Source organism: Liolophura sinensis, chromosome 12, assembly GCF_032854445.1.
Source record: "Liolophura sinensis isolate JHLJ2023 chromosome 12, CUHK_Ljap_v2, whole genome shotgun sequence".
NCBI classification, from domain to species: domain Eukaryota; kingdom Metazoa; phylum Mollusca; class Polyplacophora; order Chitonida; family Chitonidae; genus Liolophura; species Liolophura sinensis.
In genome coordinates, this window is record NC_088306.1 from 15,635,504 (window position 1) to 15,649,483 (window position 13,980).

The following is a 13,980-nucleotide window of genomic DNA, read 5'->3' on the forward strand; positions in this document are numbered from 1 at the left end:
GATATAAGGGAAGCATGTGGTTTGTCAGATATGTAGGCAAACTATTGTAGAATAAGTAAAACACACTTAAGAATGGCGTAACTGAAGCATCTATGGTATAAATTGATCTGGATAGTTTTAGGATGAAAATGTTAAGCAGACCTTTGCGCCCTGTATTATACCTAAAGGAAGAAACTGTTGTTTACCATTGATAGGCCTATGTGTGCAAAAGTTCCTTTCACTGTTAGCCTAATATTGACATACATGTAGTTAATACAGTGAAAAGAAATTATGGGGCACCAAAAAGAAAACACCTGTATCTCCAAGCATCAATTCAAAGAGCCCATGTGACGCGAATATACAGTAACAAAACAACGAATCTGTCCATACTCGATGACATCCTGTTGACCTACTCTGTACGTGTATCGTATAGCCGAAGTTTGGGCTGGCTGCCATTCTAGATGTGTTGATATAGTGCGACATAGCCAGGCCGAATCACCGCCACAAAATCGGGTCAAGGTCATGGTTGTGTACATACAAACAGCTAGCTGGGCCTTGCTCCTGACGACATAATTATTTAAAAGGAGGGGTTTCAATAACATGCCCTACATCTAGTCCAAAGGCTGACTCAGTTTAAGCGAAGGCCTCTATATGTTGTTGGAGCAGGGAGATAACAAAAAGAGAGCCGTGTGCAAACCTTATGTTACTCGCCCCGGTGAAAACAAGATATATTTTTATTTTAAAAATTCCCGGAGAGACTAAAAAGCAGAAAAACATTTCGGACTAGGAGTCGAAAGTTAATTTTTTTTTTTGTGTTTGAAGAGTTGATTTAACCGTTGACTCGTGAGGTGAAATAAATTTCTCTTTTACTTTTGTTATACGCCCTAGATTGATGCCAATCATCTCCCTGTACTGCCTTCGGGCAAACGCCTGGAACCATCGTCGGAAAAAAGAAAACGTACCTAAACACCAGTGATCTATTTAATACATCATGTGGTACAAACCTTTCTCGTGTTAATATTTATAGCAAAAAACGCCATGTCAGTGGGTCGTATCAGCGTCCCATACCTGTTTGGTCGTCATGCACTTCCCGGGTGACACGTGTCAGTCATAATTGAAAGGCTTTGAAAAGGGAAGGTGGAATATTTCAGGGGAATCCCATGCCCTTCTTCATTTGCCGAACTGTTGCACAGCACAAATATAACGCCCCATAAATGTCCATATTTATTTATTTATTTATTTATTTGATTGATGTTTTACGCTGTACCAAAGAATATCTCACTTATACGACGGCGGCCTGCATTATGATGGAAGGAAACCTACGACCACTCGCAGGGTGATTAGGCTAATTGCACGGCTTGGACTCACAGCGACCCCATTCGTGCGAGACTCCCAGGTCATTGCGCCACGCTAACATGCTATCGACCTCAGCCAGGGAGGCCCCCATAAAATGTGCAACCAAACATCTGGTGCTAGAAAGCCTTTGTTACCGGTATATTGCTTTTTCAGAACAAAAGAAAAAAGTAAGCGATAAATAAAGTGCATGTTACTAAAAGGAAGGAGACAACACATCTGCACTTAATGCTCGTTCTGAAGTCTTGTGTGTACTGAGGTCTGCTAAGTGGCAGACAGGCCAAGCTTGGCCTTCTGATGGACATTGGGTTCTGTTTTGTTCAGATCCAGACCTTGAAAGGACCCAGGGTCGATGTTGTAAATAAAGGGAAACAATATACCTCTGCCATCATGTCTAAAATGAATGTTAAAAAATTTATGTCGATTGATAAAATAGTGCGTCAATTCTGCTAGCGTTCACTTCTCAGAATTGACTATATAGGTCAGTAACCAACTACGTAATGCTAGGACTGTAAACACTACTCTGCAGTTCGGGATAATGTACTGAGGGTGGCAGGTAAGATCACGTCTATTTAACCATAACTTCTGCGTGAGGTGTATCGTACGATATAAATGCCCTGTCGTAGTTTTGGGCTATACTGCTAGCTGCGCTGCTACATTCTAGTCATAACGGTCCACGGTCTGCTTCTATAACAACACAAATATATATAACTTGCGCATAATTTCTGACTCGTCCAGCGTATTCTGTGGTCTTTGGGCTAGTACAAATTGTTTGAACCAGCCTGAGCTTGACTGCCATAAGGCGGCAAAATACGGGCTCCCGTTAGAGCGAGGAAACAGCACTGCTGGGCCCGCTGTCGGTAAAATGTGATTGTCATGCCTGGTGCCATCAATTATATATTATATCCTTAATACACACCTCTAGATCCCAATCGGTCATACCCAAAAGTGTGTATAAAACTCCCTTAATACACACACCTCCAGATCCCAATCGATCAGACCCAAAAGTGTGTATAAAGCTCCCTTAATACATACCTCCAGATCCCAATTGATCAGACCCTAAAGTGTGTATAAAACTGTCCCTAATACACACCACCAGATCCCAATCGATCAGACCCAAAAATGTGTATAAAACTGTCCTTAATACACACCACCAGATCCCAATCGATCAGACCCAAAAATGTGTATAAAACTGTCCTTAATACACACCACCAGATCCCAATCGATCAGACCGAAAAATGTGTATAAAACTGTCCTTAATACACACGTCCAGATCCCAATCGATCAGACCCTAAAGTGTGTATAAAACTGTCCTTAATACACACCACCAGATCCCAATCGATCAGACCGAAAAATGTGTATAAAACTGTCCTTAATACACACGTCCAGATCCCAATCGATCAGACCCAAAAATGTGTATAAAACTGTCCTTAATACACACGTCCAGATCCCAATCGTTTTCTACAGACAAAGGCAACAAGGTATGTGTCCCATGGTGAACATACAAGCCTACTTAACCACACCATGGTGGAGGATGTTTGATCAAGTTAAGAAGCGGGAACGTCTCCACGTCTTGACCTGTGAGACATCAAGCATTCATCCGGTTACCATTGTTACTAATTTCCTGGGAGAATATTTTTCATTTTGTCTTTGTATCGCGTGTTTGTGAAGAATCAAATGAAGATCTGTTACATAGGGCCTATTTCCCCCATGTAAGTTTATTGACACAAGTTTCAAATTTGATCACCGACCATCACTTATCACCAAAGATTTTGTGCCCTCAGGACAAAATTTTCACGATTTATTTCTTGTATGTGTAATATTCCCGCCCAAAAATGTAAATTTAGTTTTTAATGGATTGTGATATTGATAGTTCCTCGTGACTTTGTACACTAGAATAGCGTCAATCTGTAAAACACATTTTTGCCTTGGCGGAAATCATTCTATGTAAGACTTATGGCATGAAATTGTCATCCAAACTAATTTTTGTGTGTAAAATGTGAATATCGAAGGAAAAGAGCGAATGGAGACAGTAGTTCCTTGCTAAAGCACTTCACAATTAATTATTTCTTAGAAGGTGGTGTGTGTTGTCATGCTCTGTGCTCTGATTGCTTGTTTCGAAATGATTCACAGTCTTTCTTTGAAAACGACATGAATCAACTTGCCAACGGTTTTATTTTGTCTGTATGAAAATACGAACATCTTTACTGATTACCTCACACATCATTGTATTGAATGTAACGACGACATGATTTTGAAGCGAAGCCGACCAGGTCAGTTCTTAAAATTAATTTATATTCTTTATATTGTGTGTACTAAGAAAATGGTCAGTTTAGGACCAGCGTTTAGCGGCCACCTTGGCATAATGGCTATGATCATTTGGCGCATGTTTTGTTTGCATCCTTCACCTCACAGAATTTCACGAACACGTCCCGTGTATTGTTTCGAACAAAAATGGTCAGAAAATCTGTTATGTGACAATCTGATAAGTTGTTTGTCAGACCAATATGCAGTATGGTTAGAGATTTAAATATTATATCGCTGAGCGTGAAAATCTACAAAATCTCTTGTCCAAGGCTGTGTTTGAATCGGCACCATGTGATTTAAGCACGAATGCATGGTAACATGAGAAAAATAATGGTTTAGTGCTGAAGAAACAAGAGCCATGGGTAAAGGAACACTAGCCATGGGACAATGAAGAACAGATATAAATGTGGAGAGAGAATCCGGGATCAGTTGTGAAGCATTATCAATTTACGTGATATCATAAAACTTCGTGTCATAGGCCTTTGTCACTCCAACCCATGCGTAAATTATTTTTCCTCATAGTTCCTTGTCATTCAGGTATTTTTGTTTCGTTTTTCGTGGTTTTGGTCATAAAGAAACTAGCTATATCTACTATAACTACATAATGCCACTTGCCTATAGACAAATAGAATGCGTACCGAAATGAAATTACAGGACACATCTGATTTATTTTCATACTGGTTACTGTCGAACCTCTCGACATTTTCTTGTTTTGTCAGTTTTTTAAGTGAGTAACCATCTATTTGCGCAGATTTCCATGAAGACAAATTACACATCAAGCCTTGTAGTGGCATATTGTATAGACCAGAGAAGGACTGGTACAGTATATTGATAGGTTACCTGACTAAATCGCAGGTTTAATATTATTCCACTCAGCATCCCAATATTTCCCTTGGTTTGTAGATGATGTGACTAAGTGTAGTATTTCTATATTTTACATGTTGTGATTTAGTTGGTCGAATGTTTGACTTATCTCAGTAATTTGACATGATTAGTCTAAGAATGACTCATTATATCTGCATTTTCTACTGATTGGTCGAATGTTTGACTAATCTCTGTGTTTTGACCTGTTTAGTCTAAGGTATGACTTAGTATATCAATATTTTCACCTGATTAAGGTTTACGGTTTAATTTATTATTTCGGTATTTAGACCTGGTTAGTGGAAGGTTAGACTTATTTACTAGCTATTTTTGGCCTGTTTACTCGAAGGTTTGCCTGATAATCTCCGTATTTTGACCTGTTTAGTTTGACTATGAAGTGACTTTTTACTTCGGTATGTTGACCTGATTAGTCGCAGATTTTACTTATTATCTCGGTAGTCTGAGCATAGAGGGACTTTTTACTGCGGTATTTTGACCTGTTTAGTCGAAGATTTGACTTATTATCTCGGTAGTTTGAGCTGGTAAATTTTGAGCATAAAGTGACTTTATTTCGGTATGTTGACCTGTTGACACGAAGATTTGACTTATTATCTCGGTTGTTTGAGCTGGTGTGAGCATAAAGTGACTTTATTTCGGTATGTTGACCTGTTGACACGAAGATTTGACTTATTATCTCGGTAGTTTGAGCTGGTAAATTTTGAGCATAAAGTGACTTTATTTCGGTATGTTGACCTGTTGACACGAAGATTTGACTTATTATCTCGGTTGTTTGAGCTGGTGTGAGCATAAAGTGACTTTTTACTTCGGTATTTTGACCTGTTTAGTAGAAAATTTGACTTATTACAATGTATATAGGTGTATTTTGCCTTTTTAAGTTGCAGTACAGTATATGTGAATATTGTTTGCTTTCCATGAATTTGCATGAGGTATTGGGGCCTACTTTCTATTGCTGAGAATTACTCTGGCCATGGTATTTCTGGTAAAAAACCGCGGACAGATGAAATCGAAAATGAAACGCCCATGCATGTATAATGCAGGTACACCCACAATGTGAAATTCCATGATGATGAGCACAGGAGACTACTCCTACATAAACATGTGTAGGGCGTGTAACCAGCTTCCAACACGTTGTGTCATCGGTACCGTTGTAGTCCGTGGAATATCTATATAGGCTTTATGATCATATAGGATTAACGGATTTTATGTGGATTCCAGGAAATAAAGAAATACGGTTATCTTCCGACGACACCGAAGGCATTTCTGTCGTTTCTTAGTTCGGATTTGTGATTATTAACCACAGCTATAAATTATGATAGTTGCGAATGGCGTCTGTGTGTGTGGCAGCAGACAAAAACAGATTCTGAAAGTGACTATTAAATTGGCGGATGACGTAATTACCATGAAAGAGTAGGAGATCATATGTATGGAGGTTCATTGAAGACCGTGGGAATTCAAATACGTGAATGTGCGGTTATTTTTTGTGATCAGTTTTCACATGGAATTACGTCGTTGATGAAGCTTGTTTAACGTCGATAATAGAAGAAAATACAGGCATGGACGTACGGTTGTATTGTTAGCACTGGACCAAATGGATTTATTTGGTGTTATTCTGGAAATCCAGAAGGTGTGATTGATACGACGGGAAAACGCTTTCATCGGCGTCTTAGTGTTTTAAGTGATACATCGCAATATGTGTTCGAAAACAAGCCCAGTCACTAAGAATCGAATGGCCGCGGTTGCTTGGTTGTCAAACGAAGGGAGGTAAGTCAGTAACTGAAATTTTTCCTGACTTAGTAACCTCCCACTCTGGATTAAACAGAGGCACCCAAATTTACGATATATATATATATATATATATATATATATATATATATATATATATAACAACTGACTGTTCTTCGAATACCAGGTTTATGTTATTTGAACGAACGTAGGTATTACTGATTATCTTTTCTTTCCTGCGTTTTGTCCTTGTCATGTACAATGAAAATATTACAACAGAGTGAGGATTTATTCTTATTATTTCAAATTTGATTTATTTTCTAACTGATATTTGTCAAATTACGTTTTTTTTCTAATGGTTATTGCTGTTATCAGTAATCTATCGACACCAAAATTTTGGCTCACTTTTCCAACACAGGTCATCGCAGTGAATAGGGAACTTCATACACGGCTTTACTTGACGAGTTGTAGACCAATTATGAGTTCCGGACCGTTTGTACAAAACTATAAACCGTTTTTATCCTGTGTTGGACTTGGAATTTTTTCCCCGACTTTGCCAGAACATTTCATTTTATATTGAACTAAAATAGGTACAGAGATTCAACATGACGAGTACAGACCAAAATCAACTTTTGAGCCATTCCGTTCCTTTTCGGCAAAATTTTGGTTGTTTTTTTTTTTCTTTTTTTGTTTTGTTTGTCCTGTTTTGGACTTTGGATAGTATTCGGGAGCGATTATTTTCCAAAAAGCGGAATCTGGGGCTTTACCATGCATGGCACGTTACAGATCTATTCGAGAATTGCGCTGTTTTGCTCATTTTCAATTTAAATTATGACCTAAATGGTTGGTTATTCTGAAATTGAAACTTTACCCATACAAGTCACTCGAGCAGGTTTGAGTCTTGGGCATTTTCGTCCATTTTCAACAAAATTATGAACAAATTATGAATTATAAACTTTGATATACATATACATGTAACTATGAGGTAACTATTAGCCTGTGCCTCAAGTCAGTTGGAGACACACATTGCGACATCAGTTCTTCCAATATGATTGTAATTGTTATTATTATCATTGTTATTGCACTACCTCATTCCCCTAATAGCTCCGTTCACGCGGCAGCCGAGGGCCCCTACGAGCGTGGGGTTCGCGAACTTTACTTTTCTGCTAGAAGATTTGTCACACATACACATAGCGAGCGGGCTAAATTTCCGACTTTCCAAAACATTACTCGCCGTCATACAAGTGAAATATTCTTGATTACGGCTTTCCTATAAAACATTTACATGAACAGCTAGAATAAAACTGAGGTAAATAGACTAGGGGTTGGATTTCACGGCTATATACGTGTAACCGTTTGCTTGCACACACTGTCGTCGCTCCTCTGGTTTCAGGGGGCCTCCGTGGCTCAGTCGGTTAGCGCTCTAGCAGAGGGTAATGACCCAGGAGTCTCTCACGAATGCGGTCGCTGTGAGTTCAAGTCCAGCTCATGCTGGTTTCCTCTCCGGTCGTAAGTAGGAAGGTCCAGCAACCTGCGGATGGTCGTGGTTTTTCCCCGGGCTCTGCCCGGTTTCCTCCCACCATAATGCTGGCCGCCGTCGTATAAGTGAAATATTATCGAGTACGGCGTAAAACACCAATGAAATAAATAAATAAATTCTGGTTTTATTTATTTATTTATTTATTTGATTGGTGTTTTACGCCGTAATCAAGAACATTTCACTTATACGACTGCGGCTAGCATTATGGTGAGAGGAAATCGGGCAGAGCCCGGGAGAAACCCACGACCATCCGCAGGTTGCTGGAAGACCTTCCCAGTCTGGTTTTACTCTCTATGCTGTAGGTCTTGAGTTATATTTTTACCCTAAACAAATAAGTAAATGAATAGGCCTGCTGTGTAACTATTGTCAGGTACAGGTTTACTCCGGTTTGTCCGGTTTCCTCCATCCATCATGAAACCTGATCACCTTCACATGAAAAGTGAAAGTGAAAATAAATAAATAAGATTAGTGATGCTGTTGTTTTGTTGTTAATATGCACATGCTAATATTTCAGGGTGGGCAAAATCATGGACCAGGACGACAAATCACGCCAGCAATTTCTTGAAACCAACAATGTCGCGGCAAGACCTCCAACAGCAAAATCTGCGAAAAAGGGTGATCCCCTGATTGCGATCTGTATCTGCCTTATTACACTGATCATTGTATTGCTCAGCTGTTTAGTTATAGCCCAGATCAGGCGTCGCAGTGTGCCGGCTTGCTCGTACCCGAAAACTTTTTGCCTACCCTGTGAGTCCCTCCGACTCAGCCCCGGGGAAAACAAGTACCATTTCAAAGATTTTGGCCACGACCGTGTGGACCGTGCCCTGGACCAGGATTGTTGTGCTGAGAATCCAAAAGACCTGCAACGTCTTGTCGAAATTGTGAGTTACCGGTACTTTAGTGTTGATAACAGTGACGTGTACTGCAAATGTTCATTTTTTACAGCACCTTTTTTGTGCAATTTATGCATATATTTATTATGAAATGGGTGCTAAACATTATTCGTATGTCTCATTATACATACACGCTTCATAAAACTGTGCAAGTTATTTCTCAACACGCCATAGTTTTTTTCTCAGAATGTTTCAAAATTATTGGCTGCACAGGTGGTTGAAACGGTTGAAAAATTAGGGCAGAGAGAGTAAGACCGGCCAGAAGCAGCGACGACTGCTAGTGTGACACGTAAGCGGTGAAATACGGCATCTTAATTGTCAGTTAACATCAGTTACGGTTTTATTCTAACTATTCATGCAAAATGCTGAGATAATAGTGACCCACATAGCACCAATTTATTGAACGTTCTGAGTTTGGCTTCCCGAGCACTTCCAGTTTATGACTTGAGTTTTAAGTTGCTTGATAAATACAAACCATTGGCCTTGTGTTTACCGGTAGCCAGTGTGACCCTTTTCATTCAACGACCGAGGCCAAACGCTGCATGGTCAGTTGTTTCAGTTCAGTTCACTGGGACTTACTTTTACATTGCCGGTATATAAATCGTCTGCATTACAAAAAGTGCAGCGACGACGGTGGGATAGTTGGTAAATGGTGAAGTGTATCATTGGTGAAATCTGGCCACTTTTTACCTCTGTCGGGTTTTTATTCTAACTGTTGGTGTATAAGCGTAGAAAGTAGCAATGTGTACGCCCCTGTGGCCCAAAGAGAATTGGGTAAAAAAAATGCAGTCATGTTGGTTGCAATTTATCATGCAGAAGTAAGTGGCAATTTATCAGACGTCAAGTTACACATTTTGCACATCAGATACAATTGTAGCACACCTGCGACGGAATCAGTAACATTTACTTAAAGACATTTCTCAATTGTTTATCACGAACACATATCTGACAAATCATAATCAAAAGCGGATATATATATATATATATATATATATATATATATATATATATATATATATGTGTGTGTGTGTGTGTGTGTGTGTGTATATATATATATATATATATATATATATATATATATATATATATATATATATATATATATATGTGTGTGTGTGTGTATATATATATATATATATATATATATATATATATATATATATATATATGTGTGTGTGTGTGTCTGTGTCTGTGTCTGTGTCTGTGTGTGCCTGTGTAGCCGGAGTGGAGAGTCAACAGTGTCGGTAGAGTGTACTTTATTACTGGATAGTTTTGAACACAGTTTGAAAACAATCAACGGAAAAAAGGGTCAGCAGCCTAGCTGTGGAAGAGCAAATAAACCCCTTTTAGTACAAACTCAGTGAAAGTATGCAATCACTGACAGATTATTTCAATTAGAGAAGTTAACAAAAGTACAAACTTTAACAGAGAGATGTACCTTACATACAAATTACTGGTGTTCTCCCTACTGATCAAAAATACTAAGGAAATACAGCATGCTGTATTAGTACTGACACATTCATTACACAATTCCCAGCCATAAAAAGTTATTTTATCATACTTACAACATAACTTAGCTCACCACATTACACATTCTCTATAACCCTATCTTGTCTTGTGAATTTATCTCTGAACTAACCAAACACGTTTGAATTCCCACAACATGTGACAATTAATGACATATTTAATAATAAGATGTAGCATGCTTCATCACAGAAGTAAACATTACACAGGTATACAGAAAATGTGTACAATGATCCTTACCAGGAACAAACTATACAAATCTCGCAATGCCAGACCTAGCGCTAGACAATAACAACACAGCTGTGCCATTTTCTCTGTCGTTAGATTTAGGCCTAACATTTCTATACTCATTTCACTACCCACATCGATTATCAGTCACAACAACACTTTGCAACATCGTGAAAATACCGATATTTAAGAACGATGAAAAATACAGCTATCTTACCGTTAATAACAGTCTGGAGATCGGTTTGGCACAATTTCTTATCACGGCTCAGGTCATTCTCCGGACTTACAGTTCCTGTCCCTATCATAGGTTAAATTTACATTAATACCAGTTTAGGAATCACAACCGAAATTGAATAAAGCAACATTTTAGGTTGTTAGCGAACCTTAACAAACTTTAATGAAAACTAATTACCTCGGCAGTGAATGAGGTTCACAGTGAAAACACGTCAAAGGGAGATAACCCTACAAGGTGAAAACAACAACAAAAAGGCCTACTTATTTCCCCCATTACATATATATATCGGATATCAATCTGATTTTTCTTAGGTCATTGAAGCACTTAGAGGGGTACTGGGCGTGTTGGATTCATCCGTAACTATCTAATTTTTAAAACAATCACTTTCATGAGTAAGTGGTATTTTGTGATGGCTGTGAGGAATAAAGAAAATAATTGGAGATGGTAGTGTTTATAACAACTGCGGTGTTTCAATTGCATAAAGAAAGTCTGCTTCGAGCATGTCTCTGCCTTATATATAGAATTTCAACTGCAATGTTGTGTATTTATTTATTTATTCGTGTTTTACACAATACCCAAGAATATTTCACTTATACGACGGTGACCAGCGCTATAGTGAGTGGACACTAACGCCATGTAATATAATTCTTTGCATTATAATATATTAATACTATTAATACTGGCTAGTCTTTACTGACATTTCCCTTTTTTCTTTTTTTTTCTTTTTTTTTTGGACAGTTTGTTAAACGGAAACAAAGAATTCAGCGCTTGAAGGAACTTGGTAAGACTTGTTATTAACGGTTTATAAAATGTAACATTTATTGTAAAATTTTAGAAAGAAAGTATAACATAGATTTTGGCAAAAAGTGACTAACACAAAGCCAAGGGAATTTTTACTATTATCTTACAATAGACCAAATAATTACCATTCACGAAATGTCAGTCTCGTCGGTGAATACGTTACGTTTAAAAACTGGGAATAACACTCGTAAAATTGATAACGTGAGCTCCAATATAACATGCTGAATTAGACGTTGCATCATAACGGTTAGGACGTGACGTCACTTGACGAAAATTCCCATGTAGGCCTACTGACGGAGTAAACGGACTGTTGTCATCTGTTTAATTCACTTTTGTATCATTTTTTTTAAATGAGCTTTTGCAGTCATCGTTTCACACTTACACTTCATTAATCTTTTCACATTATTCTGTAAAATGTTTTGCGTCACTTGTTTGATCACTTATTGAAGAAAAGAACATCTGTTTAACCCATTTAAGTCAACACTTTCATATCTTGTATCTTCTAGCGATTTACAATGGTAGGAACACTCCTGAGGAAAGAAGAGTTCCCGCTACACATCTTGTGAAGTTGACCCCGTCTATCGTCACGATTAACGGTATTCAATCATACTGAGTTAATCAAACATATATATATATATATATATATATATATATATATATATATATATATATATATATATATATATATATATTGAATTTCCGTCACTGAAACAACTTTCCTGAGATCATTGAAAATACTGGCTGGAGTGAGACTCGAACTCACGGCTTAGGATGTATACTCCGTGCAACTTTCACAACTCTAAACTATTTATTTTGATTCTCTAATCATGCTTGGAATTTTTATTCGGTTTCATTTTTTACTCGTTTATCTATAAATCTAATTTTTTTACCTTACAGGTTTTTTTGACTTAATCTGTTAACTAAGTATAAACACTATAAGGGTAAAAAATGATGCCAGACGTGGTTTGCAGAAAACATGTTGTGAGATGTGTCTTGTCTCAGTGGTATACTTCACTTTGGCTTGTATCATAAGTCGACAGTAGTTTTCTTTGACATGTGTGAGAGATGTTTTTCATAAGATATACATTACCAGTTGAAATAGGCGCTAATTGCTCCACTGCGGTTCTATCAATCGGGATGTATTACTCCTCAGAGCTGAGTTCTGTAGTTCAATTGCTAGCCTTTCTGTTCTTTTCTCTTTTTTGTCTGTACTTTCTTTTGTATTCTTTTGTTGTCGTTTTCCTTATTCTTTTTTAAGTCCTTCATTTTTCTCTTTCTCTGAAGCAAACCGAGGCAAAGAAGTGGAATGGGATGACAGCGATGATAACTTGTCTTTCTTGCAACGTTTCACGAGGAAAGGTCATACAGTTATCATTCCTGAAAAAGGCTATTACTACGTCTACTCCCAGCTGATATTTGAAGAGGCCAGCAACAGTTCGACCGTTCTCAGCAGTGCTTGTCACGTTCTCATGAGACAGTCTGCCATTGCTGGCGTTCCGGTAGACGAGCTAATGACGAACTCTGTGACGATCACTGGAGGTGTATCTGAGGCTTCGTCGAGCTATTTGGGCGCCGTGTTTGAGCTTATGAAGAACGACACCATTTGGATCCAGGTCAGGGGCAGGGGGGCACGGCTTAACCCCATTAAGCACGCACACGGCAACTATTTTGGTCTATACAAAGTGTAACTTTGCAACCGGGAGTAGTTTCTGGCCTTTTTTAAGAGAAAAGGATATTTGAAAATATTTTTGTTATTTATCCATACAACTTTTTGGTTGGGATACTACAGGTCCGTTCAATTCGTTCCGTCCCCTCAGCTGCGCTACAGTGAATTCCCAAAGTAGATATAACATCCTGAGAGCTAGCTGCGGAGATGGTTTAATCTTCCCGAAGACTTTCGGATTTGAAACTCGCGGCGACTGTGTGTACAGCCCGCGGTTTGAAGCCTTCAAACTCTCAGGAGGAGACCCTAAAATACGGTTTGAATGTCTAGATTGAGGCAGTGATGTAATTGATGCAATCACGATAATCAATAAATTCATTGAATTCAGTTTGTTTCATTTGTGACCCAGTTCTCTGTGAGGAACATGGTGCTATGTATGTTCTGACTGTTTGTGACCTGAATGTGTTTACTTTCTGTAATAGCTTTACCCATTATTTGTGCAAAATATAATCCATGTCTTTCTCAATAAACTACAATTTTGTTTTTGCCGTTTATTTTAGTTGTTTCGCTTAATTGGAAGCTGACATTTGGGTATTTAGATAGATCCAACCAGATGAACACGCTGAGGCTTGCAAAGTAAGTTTCCATCGGAATTTGCTAAGCAAAAAAAAAACAAAAAAAAACAAGAGTCAATTACCCTAGCGAGAGCTGGATTCGAACACACGACCCTCAGTCTATATCACAGGGTGCGATTTGTCCTTGCAAGCTGCAAAACACGACAAAACAGCAAAGTTTACGTGCCTGTCTTCAGGATACAACAAAGGAAGGAGAATTTTTTCTATTCGATCTGAGT

At 38.3% G+C, this 13,980-nt stretch overlaps 1 protein-coding gene across 2 annotated transcripts; it reads left to right on the forward strand.

The window, feature by feature from the left end:
* Nucleotides 1–1,802: 1,802 nt before the first annotated feature.
* Nucleotides 1,803–13,679, forward strand: LOC135479628 (uncharacterized). Of its 2 annotated transcripts, none has more exons than XM_064759520.1 (5): nt 1,803–1,888; nt 8,298–8,664; nt 11,402–11,444; nt 11,971–12,060; nt 12,749–13,679. In XM_064759520.1, exons 2-5 carry the CDS (start codon nt 8,311–8,313, stop codon nt 13,150–13,152), a joined length of 891 nt encoding a protein of 296 aa, XP_064615590.1. In that variant the 5' UTR covers nt 1,803–1,888; nt 8,298–8,310; the 3' UTR covers nt 13,153–13,679. The 2 variants fall into 2 exon arrangements, with proteins under 2 accessions (XP_064615590.1, XP_064615589.1); XM_064759519.1 differs by lacking the exon at nt 1,803–1,888 and adding an exon at nt 5,720–6,282.
* Nucleotides 13,680–13,980: the final 301 nt, after the last annotated feature.

What these genes read in the sequence shown, in the direction of transcription:
- LOC135479628 (XM_064759519.1), top strand. Translation starts at nt 6,212, where the DNA reads ATGTGTTCGAAAACAAGCCCAGTCACTAAGAATCGAATGGCCGCGGTT. An exon ending in TCAGCGCTTGAAGGAACTTG is followed by an intron (nt 11,445 to 11,970) that starts GTAAGACTTGTT and finishes TGTATCTTCTAG; the next exon opens with CGATTTACAATGGTAGGAAC. An exon ending in GTCTATCGTCACGATTAACG is followed by an intron (nt 12,061 to 12,748) that starts GTATTCAATCAT and finishes CTTTCTCTGAAG; the next exon opens with CAAACCGAGGCAAAGAAGTG.